General features: G+C 41.6%; 1 protein-coding gene across 1 annotated transcript in view; it reads right to left on the reverse strand.

Annotated features, from left to right (window-relative positions):
* crhr1 (corticotropin releasing hormone receptor 1) overlaps positions 1-17697 on the reverse strand; it is a 29363-nt gene extending 11666 nt beyond the window's left edge. Inside the window, exons 1-5 of the mRNA XM_044332604.1 lie at positions 17503-17697; positions 9322-9454; positions 9184-9234; positions 6400-6519; positions 3942-4024 (exon numbers count right to left, since the gene is read on the reverse strand). Coding sequence (XP_044188539.1) covers positions 3942-4024; positions 6400-6519; positions 9184-9234; positions 9322-9454; positions 17503-17697 — 582 coding nt within the window. The remainder of the gene's footprint in view (positions 1-3941; positions 4025-6399; positions 6520-9183; positions 9235-9321; positions 9455-17502) is intronic.
* Positions 17698-18253: the final 556 nt, after the last annotated feature.

Below are 18253 nucleotides of genomic sequence, written 5' to 3' on the forward strand. Positions count from 1 at the left end.
TGTGTGTGAGGGTGTGTGCGTGAGTGTGTGAGCCTCTCTGTTATTGGCCAACAGCCAACATTTCTGTCCAATCAGTGACAAGCAGGGAATAAGCGCCAGATTCTCTCAGTGGGAAAGAAAGAGACACGCAGAGTGTCACGTGACTGAACATATGGACACACACACACACACACACACACATACATCTGACTGGAGTGTGTTCTGGTTTCTGTTAATCTTACATATGACCAGTTTGTCGTCTATATACAGTTTGCTCTACAGTAATGTAATGAGGATGTCTTTAGGACCCTGGGGAAGACGTTCTCTACTGGTCCACAGAACAAAGCGGTGCAGTGCGGCGTCGAACATGGATGTATAATAAGAGCTGAATACGGCGCCGCTCCCAGTGGTCACTGGTGGTGTTACGGTTAACAAACAGCATTTTCTCCATAGACCTCCATTATAAAACCGCTGACAGGACGCCTCCGACTGCTAACAAGGTCAATTACGACTCTTTCTGTTACAAGGTTTCCATCCTTGAAGGTTTTATATTTGTAAAACTGTCCACAAGCCGAGAAAAGCAATTTAAAAATCCATTACATCATCACATTGTAAAGTCTGTGGGCCGAGCAGGAACTTGGGGGCGGGGCCAGCAGGGGAAACGCCACTGAGCATATTCAGTGGGCCGCACAACGCAGAGGCTAGAAACTTTTCTGGTGTATGCGCCAGCTGAGCAATTCTCATTGGACCAAATAGACGCCATTTTGGATGCAGTATCCAGCTGTTATAATACATCTATGACTGTAAACACAGTAGGACGGACGCCGTATAGAAACGCTGCAACTCTCCTGTAACATCATCATGTGACATCATACAGACTCAATCACCTCGCTGGCTGCCTCTGCACAGTCACATAACTGATGTTTCATTTTATTATCACTTCCAGTCATCTGCAAGGTGCAGACCTGGATTATGTTACTGAATATTCATCAGACAACAACAAACAGTACAAAGCAAAAGCAAAAACAAACAAACAAACAAACAAACCCAGACAGAACACACCATACAAAATACAAAGCTACACACAACAGCACATCACAAACACCAAACTAGACTCAGTGGTCACACAGCTGATTGAACTGCAGCTCTTCATATCATCAGGTAAACGTTCACTGAGTTCATCAGAGGAAGCTGATGTCTAAATGCAGTGTGATGAAATGGTCCAAACTGTTATAGAGTGAACACAAAGTCACATAGTGGAGGAGGACAAACCATTTAACATTTTATAAACTAGGCACAAATCTGAGAATAATCTAAAACTCTCAAAGTTCAGTAAATTGTTTTTAAATTAAAATGTCACTGCCGTAGCGTGTGACCATTTGACCAGTTTTGCCAGATAGAAACTTCTGCATGTCATCTAAAAACCCCACAGAAATGACAGAATAAATAAATATTCAGTTCAAACCTCCAGAACATATTTTACAGTATATATGAAACCTCTTTCATGTCTTTAATACAATTTTTTTCCAATTCAAGTCACCAAAAATAAAGACCAGAAAAATACACTGGAGGAAAATTATTCCGTCTGTTTGTGTTTACATGAAGAAAAGCTTCAAACTGCACAGCTGTTAATGATACTGATGATACACTGTTACCCTTCATTACGCTGCTATTTGTGGATTTAATGGCTCCACTTACAGCTGCTCTGCTGACTCACACAGGGTTGCAGATCTTACTGGTGTTGTGCAGGTCTTACTGGTGTTGTGCAGGTCTTACTGGTGTTGTGCAGATCTTACTGGTGTTGTGCAGATCTTACTGGTGTTGTGCAGGTCTTACTGGTGTTGTGCAGGTCTTACTGGTGTTGTGCAGGTCTTACTGGTGTTGTGCAGGTCTTACTGGTGTTGTGCAGATCTTACTGGTGTTGTGCAGGTCTTACTGGTGTTGTGCAGATCTTACTGGTGTTGTGCAGGTCTTACTGGTGTTGTGCAGATCTTACTGGTGTTGTGCAGGTCTTACTGGTGTTGTGCAGGTCTTACTGGTGTTGTGCAGGTCTTACTGGTGTTGTGCAGATCTTACTGGTGTTGTGCAGGTCTTACTGGTGTTGTGCAGGTCTTACTGGTGTTGTGCAGGTCTTACTGGTGTTGTGCAGATCTTACTGGTGTTGTGCAGATCTTACTGGTGTTGTGCAGGTCTTACTGGTGTTGTGCAGGTCTTACTGGTGTTGTGCAGGTCTTACTGGTGTTGTGCAGATCTTACTGGTGTTGTGCAGGTCTTACTGGTGTTGTGCAGATCTTACTGGTGTTGTGCAGGTCTTACTGGTGTTGTGCAGGTCTTACTGGTGTTGTGCAGATCTTACTGGTGTTGTGCAGGTCTTACTGGTGTTGTGCAGATCTTACTGGTGTTGTGCAGGTCTTACTGGTGTTGTGCAGATCTTACTGGTGTTGTGCAGGTCTTACTGGTGTTGTGCAGGTCTTACTGGTGTTGTACAGGTCTTACCGGTGTTTTGCTGCATGACGGCAGATGTTGAAGCCTGATGGAGTTCAACACTGTTAAATCACACAGATGACTTGAAGTGTAACTACTGATACTGACAGAGAGACTGTTTGTTTCTGTCTTATTCCTTCATTTTTTTTAAATTCTGTTGTTTTGTATCAAAGTCAGGTTTCATATGACCTGATGAAATTTGCCAGAACCTGAGTGCTGAATATAAGACTCTTCTTCTTTTTCAGAAGGCTTTTTAATAGATATCTGTCTGTTTTAATTTGTGACTTTTTTGTGCCACCTCTCTCACCTGGCATTCAAGATTTGTCAGAAATCTTTTTAGTTAACCTCACAAAGGATGCAGCACTATAAATATAAAGCAAACGTAACTTCCAGAAATAAACATCATCTTTTATTTGGGCCAGTATGGTGGCCCGTTTTACTGTCTGAGTCTCAAGTTGAAGCATTTTGGTCTGTTAGGTGACAGAATACAAGTGTAGAATCTAAAAATAGTACAGTAGTGAAACGTTTGGGAGGAAAAAATCCATAAAGAGTCTCAAACATGATCTGCAGAGACAGACTTTGCAGCACCTGGCTGCGGTCAAGTGATCGATTCTGTCCCACCCGTAAACTGATCAGATTCTTTTACATTTTATTTGTGAGATAACTCATCTCTCCTATAATACAACAAACTTCTTCTTCTTCTTTACTGTGCAGCTCTGCTGTTCTCATGTTGCTGGAATAATGTTGAACTGTATCATGTGACTGTTCTTCTGTCTTGATTTCACAGAAGAGCCAAACTCCCAAATCAGAATCCAAGAAGGTGACCTTCAGCCTCAAGAATAATAACAGCTGGTAAGAAACTGCATGTAATGATTATAGTAAATATGTATATTGTGTCTATATATATATATATATATATATATATATATATATATATATATATATATATATATATATATATATATATATTATGCTACTATACAAGTAACCCCGATGAGAGGGGCTACATGCAGAGGTTGTGGGATATATGGATGATGATTGATGAGGTACAACGAACATGCTACGGCAAGGGGGAGCCAGGACGACAGGTCAGAGGGGAGATATCATCATCCTCCCCACACTCCGAGATTGGGTACCAAGCCCTAACGACCTTAATACAAGGGCAACTGACCTAAGAATGACTATCATAACTAAGCTGGACACCCAGCACCCCCGTAGTTCTTCAGAGCATCTTCAGTTTATTTGTTATTATAATTGTGATTTAAAATAACGGACTGAACCTTTAATTACACATCTACAGCTGCTGTCTGAATGCTGCTTTCAAGTGCAGCTCGTTCATTCAAGTTTTCAAAGTCAAGTGCACTCCACATTCAAGAGGCTCAGAGACTACAACAGACTGTTGCTAGGAAACAGACAAAAACATTCAACAGGTTTCTTCATCTTCATCATCATCATCAGTGATCATATTGATGACTCACCAGGACGATGATCTCGGTGCACTGACTGTAGTTTCCTCGAGGAGCCCAGCTGCCGTTCGACTGACACTCTCTGTACACCTGGTCTGAAGACACACACACACACACACACACACACACACACACACACACACACACACACACACACACACACACACAATAATGGAATAAAGATAATTTTATTAAATCAATATGTCCAATAACAAACTAATAGAACTAAAAGTGAGAGATTTAGAAGAAAAGTTTAAAGTTTGTTCTATAACAACATATTTCTATAATAATGTATATTTTTATATTAAAACATATTTCTATAATAATGTATATTTTTATATTAAAACATATTTCTATAATAATGTATATTTTTATATTAAAACATATTTCTATAATAATGTATATTTCGGTAACACTTTTTTAAACCATTATTTATTTCAGGGGAGTTTCTCTGAGAGGAGGCTTCTGTTTTTCAGGAATGTCCTGATCATATTCACACCTGGAAGCTGCCCAGTACAACCACAGTCTGACCTGCTGCCACTGGGCAGCTCCATTAGAGCAGCTGGGGTTAGGGGCCTTGCTCAAGGGCACCTCAGTGGTGGTAATGAAGGCAGCTTCCTCACTTTCCCAGATTCATCCTGCCGGTCCGGGGATTGAACTGATGACCCTCTAGTCACAAACTCACTTCTCTAAGCTTTATCTGTCTGATGTGTCAGTGTTTAATGTCTTATTGGCTCGTAGTGATGAACCTACAGAGAATTATATTTATATTATAGAGTCTGCAGCTCCTCCTCTCAGCTTTATGGAGCTTTATAGTGAGTTTCAGCTCATTGTTTATCTGTCCGGCTGCAACTTTACTGTTCTGGTTCACTCTCAGCGTCTCATACCGTCGTTTTGGGTCATATCAGGCAGCTTTTTTCAGAGAAAAAGCTGTAAAAAGCTGCTGTACACTACCTGCTCAGCACCAGACGGCAAACAGACACAGTTAGCTGTCGACTAGCTGGTGAACATAGTGGAGCATTTAGCAGCTAAAGAGCCAGATATTTCCCTCAGGAGTTGGTAGAGAGCAAAAACAGAGCTAAAAGAGAGTGAATATTGGACTTTTATTCACCAGGTGGACAGAAACATGAATGATAATGTTGCCCCGTAACTGCTGGATGTGGAAATAAGCAACAGTTTGCTGACAAGTTCAAAATATCAACTTAAAGCTGATGATGAGTCAGAGTTGTGATCACTAGTTGTTTCTGATGGAAACATCAGTTATTAAGGTTCACTCAATGGCTATTCTGGAGCTTTTGATCAGGTATCATAGAGCTGTAGATTGTTTTGTTTTGAAGTTCAAGAATGAAAAAAATGTTAATATCGAATCAATCAATAACAAGTGAAAGTGATCAGATTGTTCCTGAAGATGAGAAACTCCCACACTGATGACTGATGAATTAATTGATCTGTGAGCCATAAGCATCTACAGCGTTACTATGACAACAGCAGGACTGTAATGTGGCCCCCACACTGTCACTGCCCCCCCCCCCCCCCCCCCCCCCCTCCGGAACAATAAGTCAAGGTTCAGCTGCTCTGCCAATCAGTGGCAAGAGAGGGAAGAGAGCGAGGGTATTTCTCTGGGATGATGATGATGAAGGAGGCGGAGAGAGACATGAGCTACAGCTAGTTTACAAGTGACTCACACACACACACACACACACACACACACACACACATACACACACACACACTGTAATTTGTCCATTTGGCAGGAGAAACTCAGATCCTCCTCCGCTCAGCTGCTCGCTGTGTTTCTGTACATCAGTGAGATCACGCAGTGCTCAGCTGTGATTGGTACTAATAATAACAAAATGACTAAATAAATACCTAAAGTGAAATTTGTCTTGACATTTGTTCACTTGGATGACACAGGAACAAGTTGAACATGTGCAGTCTGTCCTTCAGAGGCTGCTGGGAACCAGTTTCACGCTTTCCTGCTCCACTCCTCATCCTCCCAGACTCTTCACACCAGTTTGTGGTGGAGGTCGACACCGTTGGAGCGGGTCCCAGCAGTCTGTCCATTGTTCTCCTACAAGCTGCCCCCTGCAGAGGATCTACGCAGTGACCGAACTGTTACCCTTCAAGCTAGCCCTGCAGGAGTGGAGGCAGCTGTTTGTGGTCTGGAACGACCACAACAACCTAGAATACATTCACACGGCCAGACGGCTGAATTCCTGCCAAGCCGGGTCGGCGACGCTTTTCAACTAGTTCAACTTCACCTTCGTCTGCCACTCTGGCTCGAAGAACACGAAACCAGATACCCTTTCCCATTTGATCCAGACCAGTGACTCCCCTGCTGACACACAGTCATCCTTACTGTTGTTGATATTACAACATGTGTTCTGCCTTCACAGATATCGTCTTCTACCTTTGTAGGGTCCAGATCCACTAACAGACAGACAGGTAGAGAAATAAGACAGGTACGTACTGGTGGTATTGTAGTAGATGCCGTTGAACTGCTCAGGACAGGGTCTGGAAATCAGCTCTCCAGCTGCACTGCGAGGCCAACAGGTTCCTATACCGTCCACAGACAGGTCACAGTACAGACCTGCAAACAGGCAGACTGTGAGTTTGTGGATTTTATATTGTAAAATAATGCATCTTTTAGATGCAGTAAGCTTACTGAGAGTGTACAGATTTAAACATCCCCCCCCCCCCGGCGCTCCCACTCCCTCACCTGCTTCACAGTAAAACCCTTTCGGTCAAAAGGAATCTGATGAAATTGAGGTATGAATCGTGGACGTGTTATTAGCTGTTATGTAGCAAGAAGGAGCTTCAATCACACATGGTACTCTGAAGTAAACTCTAATATTCTGGGGTACTCCATGGTATGCCTTGGTAGTCCTTGATGGTCCTGGGTGGTCCCGGGTGGTCTGGGGTACCTGAGTGTAGTGCTGGATTGTCATTGTAGTCCAGGGGATTTGAGGGTATTCCTGTGTAGTCAGGGTAATCATGGGCACTTAGGGGCACTCTTGTCCAGTTAGTGTAGTCCTGGACACTCTGTAGTCAGAGGGAGTCCTGGGATTTTACAAGTACTCTTGTGTAGTAAGGGTACTTCTAGGTACTAAAGGACTCCTCTGTTGTTGTGGTTATCCTGGCCACTTAAAGTTACTCTTGTGTAGTCAGGGTACTTCTAGGTACTCTTGTGTAGTCCTCGGTTGTTGTGGTTATCCCAGGTGCTTAAAGGTACTCTTGTGTAGTCAAGGTACTTCTAGGTACTCTTGTGTAGTCCTCGGTTGTTGTGGTTATCCCGGGTACTTAAAGGTACTCTTGTGTAGTCAGGGTACTTCTAGGTACTAAAGGGTACTCCTCTGTTGTTGTGGTTATCCTGGGTACTTAAAGGTACTCTTGTGTAGTCAGGGTACTTCTAGGTACTCTTGTGTAGTCAGGGTACTTCTAGGTACTTTTGTGTAGTCCTCGGTTGTTGTGGTTATCCTGGCCACTTAAAGTTACTCTTGTGTAGTTAGGGTACTTCTAGGTACTCTTGTGTAGTCCTCGGTTGTTGTGGTTATCCCAGGTGCTTAAAGGTACTCTTGTGTAGTCAGGGTACTTCTAGGTACTCTTGTGTAGTCCTCGGTTGTTGTGGTTATCCCGGGTACTTAAAGGTACTCTTGTGTAGTCAGGGTACTTCTAGGTACTAAAGGGTACTCCTCTGTTGTTGTGGTTATCCTGGGTACTTAAAGGTACTCTTGTGTAGTCAGGGTACTTCTAGGTACTAAAGGGTACTCCTCTGTTGTTGTGGTTATCCTGGGTACTTAAAGGTACTCTTGTGTAGTCAGGGTACTTCTAGGTACTCTTGTGTAGTCAGGGTACTTCTAGGTACTTTTGTGTAGTCCTCGGTTGTTGTGGTTATCCTGGCCACTTAAAGTTACTCTTGTGTAGTTAGGGTACTTCTAGGTACTCTTGTGTAGTCCTCGGTTGTTGTGGTTATCCTGGCCACTTAAAGTTACTCTTGTGTGGTTAGGGTACTTCTAGGTACTCTTGTGTAGTCCTCGGTTGTTGTGGTTATCCCAGGTGCTTAAAGGTACTCTTGTGTAGTCAGGGTACTTCTAGGTACTCTTGTGTAGTCCTCGGTTGTTGTGGTTATCCCGGGTACTTAAAGGTACTCTTGTGTAGTCAGGGTACTTCTAGGTACTAAAGGGTACTCCTCTGTTGTTGTGGTTATCCTGGGTACTTAAAGGTACTCTTGTGTAGTCAGGGTACTTCTAGGTACTAAAGGGTACTCCTCTGTTGTTGTGGTTATCCTGGGTACTTAAAGGTACTCTTGTGTAGTCAGGGTACTTCTAGGTACTCTTGTGTAGTCAGGGTACTTCTAGGTACTTTTGTGTAGTCCTCGGTTGTTGTGGTTATCCTGGCCACTTAAAGTTACTCTTGTGTAGTTAGGGTACTTCTAGGTACTCTTGTGTAGTCCTCGGTTGTTGTGGTTATCCCAGGTGCTTAAAGGTACTCTTGTGTAGTCAGGGTACTTCTAGGTACTCTTGTGTAGTCCTCGGTTGTTGTGGTTATCCCGGGTACTTAAAGGTACTCTTGTGTAGTCAGGGTACTTCTAGGTACTAAAGGGTACTCCTCTGTTGTTGTGGTTATCCTGGGTACTTAAAGGTACTCTTGTGTAGTCAGGGTACTTCTAGGTACTCTTGTGTAGTCAGGGTACTTCTAGGTACTAAAGGGTACTCCTCTGTTGTTGTGGTTATCCCGGGTACTTAAAGGTACTCTTGTGTAGTCAGGGTACTTCTAGGTACTAAAGGGTACTCCTCTGTTGTTGTGGTTATCCTGGGCACTTAAAGTTACTCTTGTGTAGTCAGGGTACTTCTAGGTACTCTTGTGTAGTCCTCTGTTGTTGTGGTTATCCCGGGTACTTAAAGGTACTCCTGTGTGGTCAGGGTAGCCCTAGGTATGCTGCCTTAGGGAGCAGGTAATTCACACTGTCCTGAGGTAGTTTAGGTTAGTGCTGTTTGTTCAGGGTAGTCCCCTGTGGCCCAAGGTAGACCAGCACTCCAAAGTATTAAAGGTTGATCTTGGGCAGTTCAGAATCAGTAGTCCCGGGTAACCCAGAGGGATCCTTCATGTGTCCATCCAGTTTTAACCAAAACTACAGACAGTACATGTCCCTAAGTAAGTGAAGACTGCAGAAAGCTGGACCCGGTTGTTTACTGATGATACTCTTGTTTATATTACAGAGGTTAAAGGTTAAATTTCAGACAGCTGTACAAACCTGAGCTGTTACTGATGGTGAACGTCTGGTTTAGTAATGTCAACGTCCTCGCTGAGAGACAGACAGGCAGAGAGACAGAAGAGATCAGTATGTTTAAATAGTTCATTAAAGTACACAGGGGGACAGACAGGACCGTACCTGTCAGGTTGGTGGACAGCAGGATTAAAGTTTCGCAGGTTAACTCAGCTGCAGAAACTCGTCTAGTCAGCAACACACACACACACACCACCTGCGACAGAAACAGAATAACAGCTTCAGAATTCAACCTGAGCTGTTTGTCACAAGAACAAGTGAAAACCTGTGAATGAATACACAAGTAAAATAATTAATATTCTGTGTTAGGTCTTCCAGCATAATAATAATAATAGTAATAATAATACTACAGTTGCAAAGTTCTTTACAGCAAGAACACAACAGGACACAAATAAAAACACAAAAGATTCAAACTAAATGAAAACACCATAAAATAATAATTTTAAGTCAATAATTAAGTCACAAGCAATTCTGAAAACAAATAAAATAGGATAAAATATTCTACAATAAAATAAGATATAAAGAGTAAAATACAGCAATGAAATAGAAAACATTAATAAAAGGCTTTCTAGAAGCAGGGTGATGAAGATCAGGGTGATGAAGATCAGGGTGATGAAGATCAGGGTGATGAAGATCTGAGTTACTGACGTCACAGTTCATCTGATAAATTCTTCTTCTGGTTCTGTTGATGTTTTCAACAGTTTTCTAGATTATTGCTGTTATATGAGAGTGTCAACATGACATGAAACATCATGTTTGCAGCTTTAATTCCTTTGAAACCTGCTTATTATATTGTTATATACGTCTGTTATTGTACTGCTAAGTTTTCCTTCTGGATTCTTTTTATGTTTGAATACATTTTGTTAAGAGATGGTTTGATTATAATCACAAGTTTAGTTTTTTCACTCAGTTTGCTTCTCAAACAACTTTCTATCTTCTGTCAAACTAAAGTCAGCAACAGACAGACGGAGGCCGGTCTGAGGTCCAGACTCTTTCAGAGCCACGTTTAATATCAGACGCCGTCTCCTGAGACAAAACAGGACAAAAATATCAAAGTAATAAAAGTGAAAAATAATGATAATAAAGAACGACGTCAGAGGGAGTGTGTCTGGTTCATCATTCAGTCACATGACGGCTGCTCAGTTTCTATCCAGCAGATGTCGTCATGATGATCTGTTCAACTGATCCTCATCCATTAATCATCAATTACACTCCTGATTGACGATTAATCAGCTGTTCTGTCTGAGATGATGTTTGTTAATTATTCACTGATTCATGATTCACTCAGCGTGATTAATACACACACACATTAATACACACACACACACACACACACACACACACACATACACACAAACACACACATTAATACACACACACACACACACACACACACACACACACACACACACACACACATACACACAAACACACACATTAATACACACACACACACACACACACACACACACACACACACACACATTAATACACACACACATATTAATACACACACACACACACACACACACACACACACACACATTAATACACACACATATTAATACACACACACACACACACATACACACACACACACACACAGTGGGAGGAGTCGGTGTTCCTGCAGACTGTTTGGCAGGTTTAAGATGAAAACAACGTCTCATTTCTAACCAACAACCTGAAAAACACATTTAGAAGGAAATTAAACTGAATTATGTTTTCTGTCAACATGATGAAAATATTGTTGATTTAAACCCAGCAAGTTGCAAAATGTGTCAGTAAAACATTTGTCTTCCTCTAAAATATCTTTTCTTCAGTCTGACGTAATGAAACAGTTTCCTGTTGTGTTCAAACTCACATCACAACCCTGACCTTTGACCTCAGACCTCCCACTGCAGGGAGATACGCACACGTAGCTTCATTCATTCATAAAAACATCTGAGAACAAAGTCAATGCTGAAATCACCTTTGCAAACACAACATACTGAGAAAATTCCCACTGATTTATAAAGATCGGTCAGCTGACCTCCATCAGCTGACCGATCAGCTGACCTCCATCAGCTGACCGATCAGCTGACCTCCATCAGCTGTTTAAATGTTTCCAGATATAAACAAACTTCAGCTAGTACAGAACAAGGCCTTGCTCTCTGGTGTCCGTACTAGACTACTATCAGTAGCATGCACTCCTGATCGCTGCGCTGCTACTCTCAACATGAAAAGTTTTACAATCCAAATCCAGCACAGTCACTTAAAACACATATTAGAGTAGTAGATGCCACTAGACAGGCAACAGAAGGCCGGTTTTCACTTCCCAAGGCAAATACTAATTTCCATAAACGCACAGTAGCATGAAGAGAAATGAAAACATGGACTTCTTTACCACTGTCACTGACTAAGTTAACACAGAAATCAATGTTTAAAAAGCAAATAAGGACACACGTAGGAACAACATATTTGCAGGATGCTATGCATATGCTGATTTGTAGTTTTTGCTGTGTAAGTTCTACTCATATATATTAACATTATTCTCTAATATATGGCTTTTGTATGCCATTTGTGTTGACTGTAATGTTTAATGTATGTTTTTAAATGTGGACCCCAGGAAGACTAGCTGTGATACTAAGAAATACACAAATAAATAAATTATTATTATATAATTATTATTATATAAATTATGCAACTTGGGGTTCAGTATCTTGGTTAAAGACACTTTCAACACTGGAGGAGCCGGGAATCGAACCACCGATTAGTGGACGACCCGCTCTTCCTCCTGAGCCACAGCCGCCTCGTATGTAAAGTGTCTATCAAAAAAATGTTGTATTGCTATAATTGATAAGTTGAGTTAAGTCCTGATGCTCCTAATTTAACTGACAGAAAACGTAATCATGGAGAGACCGACAACAACAACAACAACAACAACAACAACAACAAACAGCAGCTGATGTCCTGCTACTCAATTATTGAATCTTTTTGTTTTTGGAGCTCTGGGTTCTGAAAGTGTCTCTGACGTGGTTGAAACTGGTCCCAGTAAAGTCTCCCCACCACAGTTACTGGTTTATAATCTGCAGGTTCACTGAAACAGCAGCTTCTGAAATCCAGCGGCATTCTGGGAGAGAAGCAGAGCTGAGAACATAAACAATAATGAAATAATAACGTAGTGATCCTGACGTGGTTCAAATGCACCTGATACTATCACTGAGAATATGATTGATGAACGTTTCTCAGATATTGATCATGTTCATTGGACATGATGCTTTCTGTTGACTGACTGTCCACCATCAGCTGACGAGTGACGGCATGAAAGACAAAATTAAAAAATACAGTCAAAATAACATAAACAGTTCAGTGAAACAGATTTACAGCAGCACATTCACACAGTGTGTGTGTGTGTGTGTGTGTGTGTGTGTGTGTGTGTGTGTGTGCGTGCGCGTAATCTGATTGGATAAGAGGTCCCGGGGGGCGTCGGCCATATGGCAGTGCACCTCCTCTCATATAGAAACACTGTTGAGGTTTGAATGGAAACCATCTAAACTGTATGAAGTGATGCATCACGCTGTAAATAATATAATGAGTGTTGTATTAATACACAGCAGCGACCAGAGAATGAGTTCTGAAGTGGAGTAACAACAGCAGGGAGGATTTACCTCAACACACCTCATATTGAAGCTGCAGTGACTGTGTGTCTCATGTTTATTGTTTGCTTGGTGCCGTCCTGTGATTGGCTGTCGGGCTGCGGCGTTTCTTTCCTGTCCTGGCTGTGAGGAAACAAACTGAAACAGAGCAGCTGTCCCACATTTTACTGGAGTCACGTTCCTCTGAAGTCCCCGAGGATCAGCTGCCAGGACGCTCAGAGGAACAGAGGACAGTGAAGGCAGCACAGCAGCTGCTCACAAAGCCGAGGTTACAACTAATAACCCATAATCAATCAATAAAAACCAATGAACGTCTTAACAGGAATGCTTCTGTAATGTAATGAGCAGGTCTCTGTTTCTCTTCAGCTCTGATGAATAACGGAAATGTTCCTTATTTTCTGATCAGATTATTGATCAGTTCTCCACAGCTGAATATTGATCATAGTGATCACGCGTGGTGGTTTATTAACATCTGTGTCGACTCGTCATCCTGCAGCACAAATAACAAACCAGCTTCATCCTCAAAACGTTTCCACATCAAAGACGTTCACATCAGGTCTCTGTGTGACTCTGGATCAGTGCAGTCACCATGGCAACAACATCCAACTCCATGTTCTGCTTCCAAAACCCCAAACACAGTACAAATACTGCTAGTATCTCACTGAAAACACAGTACAAATACTACTAGTATCTCACTGAAAACACAGTACAAATACTGCTAGTATCTCACTGAAAACACAGTACAAATACTGCTAGTATCTCACTGAAAACACAGTACAAATACTGCTAGTATCTCACTGAAAACACAGTACAAATACTGCTAGTATCTCACTGAAAACACAGTACAAATACTGCCAATATCTCACTGAAAACACAGTACAAATACTACTAGTATCTCACTGAAAACACAGTACAAATACTACTAGTATCTCACTGAAAACACAGTACAAATACTACTAGTATCTCACTGAAAACACAGTACAAATACTACTAGTATCTCACTGAAAACACAGTACAAATACTACTAGTATCTCACTGAAAACACAGTACAAATACTGCTAGTATCTCACTGAAAACACAGTACAAATACTGCTAGTATCTCACTGAAAACACAGTACAAATACTGCTAGTATCTCACTGAAAACACAGTACAAATACTGCTAGTATCTCACTGAAAACACAGTACAAATACTACTAGTATCTCACTGAAAACACAGTACAAATACTACTAGTATCTCACTGAAAACACAGTACAAATACTGCCAGGTGAGAACGTCCTCTCCTTTCATTGGCCGGGTGAGAACGTCCTCTCCTCATTGGCCGGGTGAGAACGTTCTCTCTCCTCATTGGCCGGGTGTATGTGGGGCGGGACTATGAATGTAAAGACAGGAAGAAGGTGATGAAGACGCTCCGCTGGTTAATACGACGTTCTACCTGCTCGTCCAGGTGTGACCTCGATTCATTCTGCAGCGAGTTGTTAACAACTAAATTCACTCATCAACATCCCAGCATGCAAAGCGTTCCTGGCTACAACTGGCAGAGTTCTCCTGGTAGTCGGTGGGATCGTAGTTCTGGTCTGAATGTGAGTTCAGATCTGCACAATCGGATCCCAGCGAGGAGGAAAAGCCGCCAGAGTTGGATTCAGTCGGACTACAGAGCGCCCAGACTGGGTCACGTTTTAACACGGTGACTTTTAGTGAATATTTCGTGCTTTTTATGCAGTCGTGTTACAAAACGGGCCGTTTAAATGTTTTGAACAGAAGTTTTCTGCTTTCAGTCGTTGGTCAGACAGTTGTCAGAGCAACATGATAATAACATGATAATAACATGATAATAACATGATAATAACATGATAATAACATGATAATAACATGATAGTGATGTCAGTGGTGCAGACAGGATGTTTAGCAGCTTCCTGCCTGCAGGCGGCTGTTTGTGCTGTGACGCTTCGCAGCATCGACTCATCAACGAGACACGAAGCAGCCGAGCAGAAAACATATATCCAACATATCAGAATATTCAGACTGAACAGCAGCAGGTTTTATTCTCCTGCTACAATATAAAATATCCTGTTATTATAATATTATCTGTGATCAACGTCTGCTGTCTTTATTTATGTTTTACTGTACTGTGTTCAGACTGTTGTGTTTTTTTCACTTATTTGTGAAACACTTTTGGCTGCATCCTTGCTGGGAAGCTGCTATACAGATAAAGTTATTAACTTTGGTATTTTTCATCCTGGAGCCTGTTTTCCAACAGTGAAATCCTTCATCAGTGTTTCTGACAGGCTTATTTATAATCACTGCAAAACAAAACATCAAACAAACTCAGGGTGTGAATTTTAATAATTACATCTGTTAATCCACCATCAAGAAGATCTCACCAGTGACCCTGAATACAGCACTTTTAAATTTCTTACATTTCTTATTAATGACCTGATTGTTGATAATAATATTGATTGTATGTTTTTAAGCGAGACCAGCTGCTCTCACTGAAGCCTTCATCTTCCTCCAGGAGGAGATGAAGGTACAGCAGCGTCCTCTCAGCCTCACTTGGTTTTGAGGACATTACATTTGATGGTTACATCACTTTTATTTTTAGCAGTTTATATATTAGTATTATACTCTATATGACAGTTTACAGACCCAAACGATGCACTTCTTTTATTTCAGACAGAATTACTGTCAACGATCCAAACCAACAACAACAACGATTTTATTTTAGGTGATTTTAACTGTTGACGATCAATCAGACTCGTTTGCTTCAGAATATTTAAATTTGTTTAACTGTATGAATTTTATTCAACATGTTACTCAGCCTGCTCATAACAGTAATAACTGGTCTGCTAACATCTCTGCAGCTGTGGATGCAGGTTTGTCTGATCACTGCTGGGTCGTTTTTACTGGCAGCAGGATGTTCCAGAGCAAACTGTCAGGAAACGCTGTCGTACTGCTGATCTGACACGTCTGCACACGTTTTAACCTCCTCGTGTTTTTATTGTAAATAGTTTTATCAGTAAACTGAGATCAACCCTCGACACACATATATGTTACATACATGTAAATATATGTTACATACATGTTACATGTTTCTGCTCATGTTGAGTCATGTGACCTGATGTGAAAAAACAGCTGCTGGTAACGAGGTCAGAGGATCACATCTGTCAGCCAATCACACACACACACACACACACACAGACACACACACACACACACACACACACAGACACACACACACACACACACACTCACACACACACACACACAGACACACACACACACACACACACACACACACACACAGAGACACACACACACACACACACACACACACACACACACACACACACACAGAGACACACACACACACACACACACACACACACACACAGAGACACACACACACACACACACACACACACACAGAGACACACACACACACACACACACACACACAGACACACACACACACACACACACACACACACACAGACACACACACACACACACACACACAGAGACACACACACACACACACACACACACACACACACACACACACACACACACAGACACACACACACACACACACACACAGACACACACACACACACACACACACACACAGAGACACACACACACACACACACACACAGACACACACACACAGAGACACACACACACACACACACACACACACACACACACACACACACACACACACAGAGACACACACACACACACACACACACACACACACACACACACACAGACACACACACACACACACACACACACACAGACACACACACACATAGTTGTCTTGTATAGAATATTTTCCAGTATTTTTTATAAGTGTGAAAGTAAAGAAACAGTCTTTAGAGAGAACATGTTATGTTATGTTATATGAACGTATCAAATTGTTTCCAGTCTGTTTTTTATTCTTAAATGATTTAACAATGTCAATAATTTCCTTTCTGTCTGTTCGTTATAAACATCGAATTATTTATCATCTCTACTTCTAGTCTTTGTAGTCTGCTCATCCAAACCAGGACCAACACCCACAAAACAATCATTCATTTCATCTTCAACTAAGTCCGTTCATCAATAGTTGTATTATTCTTTGTCAGAAAATAGTTTCCTGTTTGTCTTGTTTAATTTTTAATGTCATTCAATACTTTCCATGTGTTTTTAACATTATTTCTGTTGTCCTCCAGTAAGTTGCTGTAATAATCCCTTTTGCTGCTTCTCATAATATTTGTCAGTTTAGTTTTTATATTTCTTATAAGTATCTTCTGCCTCTTTTGTTCTTTTCTTTAAAAATTCTTTATATACTAATTTTTTCTTCTTGCCTGTGTTTTCTTAGTTAGCCACAGTTTCCCTACTTTCTTTACTAGAGGACAATTATTTTCATAGAGAGCAGCTGTTATGGACAAAAATGTCTCATACGCTTCATTTACATCTTTTACAGACTTTATTCCAATCAGTTGTTTCATTAGGTCTTCTTTAAACGAGTTAAATGCATCTCATGTTTTGTGTCTCATTATGTTGTAAGTTTTAACGTCCTTGTTGGACCTGATATTGGGAACAGTCAGTATTATCTTCACTCTCCATTACTGAGCTGTCCTGAGATCAGGTAAGCACCCATTTACAGCAGCTGTCATCACTGGTTCTGGTCCAGTTCTCTCCCTGATGACCAGCACTTTTGCGTCCTCTGGTGACACATTCAGTTTTATGAAAACCTCGCAGTTTGCTGTCCGTGTTGATTGGATCTTGTTCTGTTTTCTCAGGAAGCGTGCTTCTTCTTCTGGCAATGTCAGCATTTTTTCTTGTTCATTCACGTACATGTCGGATCCCTTCAGCTGTCTCTCTTGTCTGAGCAGTCTGTTCATTATGGCAGGTGTCTCGCGTTTGTCTTTTCTAGGGAGAGGACGACAATAACGCTGCTGTCCATGGATATGCCTTAGTCATTAAAGAAAACAATCACCTGTCACTCCAGGGAGTCCAGTTCAGGTCATTCATGCAGGAGTACCGCTGCAGGTCTGACATTCAGCACTCCGATCCTCTTATCCTACTCAACATTTTGATCTCTCCCATCAACTCCATAATCGGTTGTTGTTGTTTAGAGAATCTCTTCCAACATTCAGTTGAGTGATTTCTTTATGTCATCGAATTCCTCGTCCGTAATTCAACAAATCATTGTTGTGTGATGGTGATGTGGGTGGTTGCTAAGAGGTTGTTAGGGAGTTGGTCTTTGAATCTGATTGGCTGATTGATGACCGACAGGACCAGCCTGCTGCCCAAGGACTTCATTACCCAGAAACCCCCCCCCCCCCCCCATCCCTCCTGCAGTGTGAGGATGGAGGGATGAAAACACAAGACAGAAACAGGAAGTGATGAATG

This window comes from Thunnus albacares, chromosome 17, assembly GCF_914725855.1.
Source record: "Thunnus albacares chromosome 17, fThuAlb1.1, whole genome shotgun sequence".
In the NCBI taxonomy this organism is placed as follows: domain Eukaryota; kingdom Metazoa; phylum Chordata; class Actinopteri; order Scombriformes; family Scombridae; genus Thunnus; species Thunnus albacares.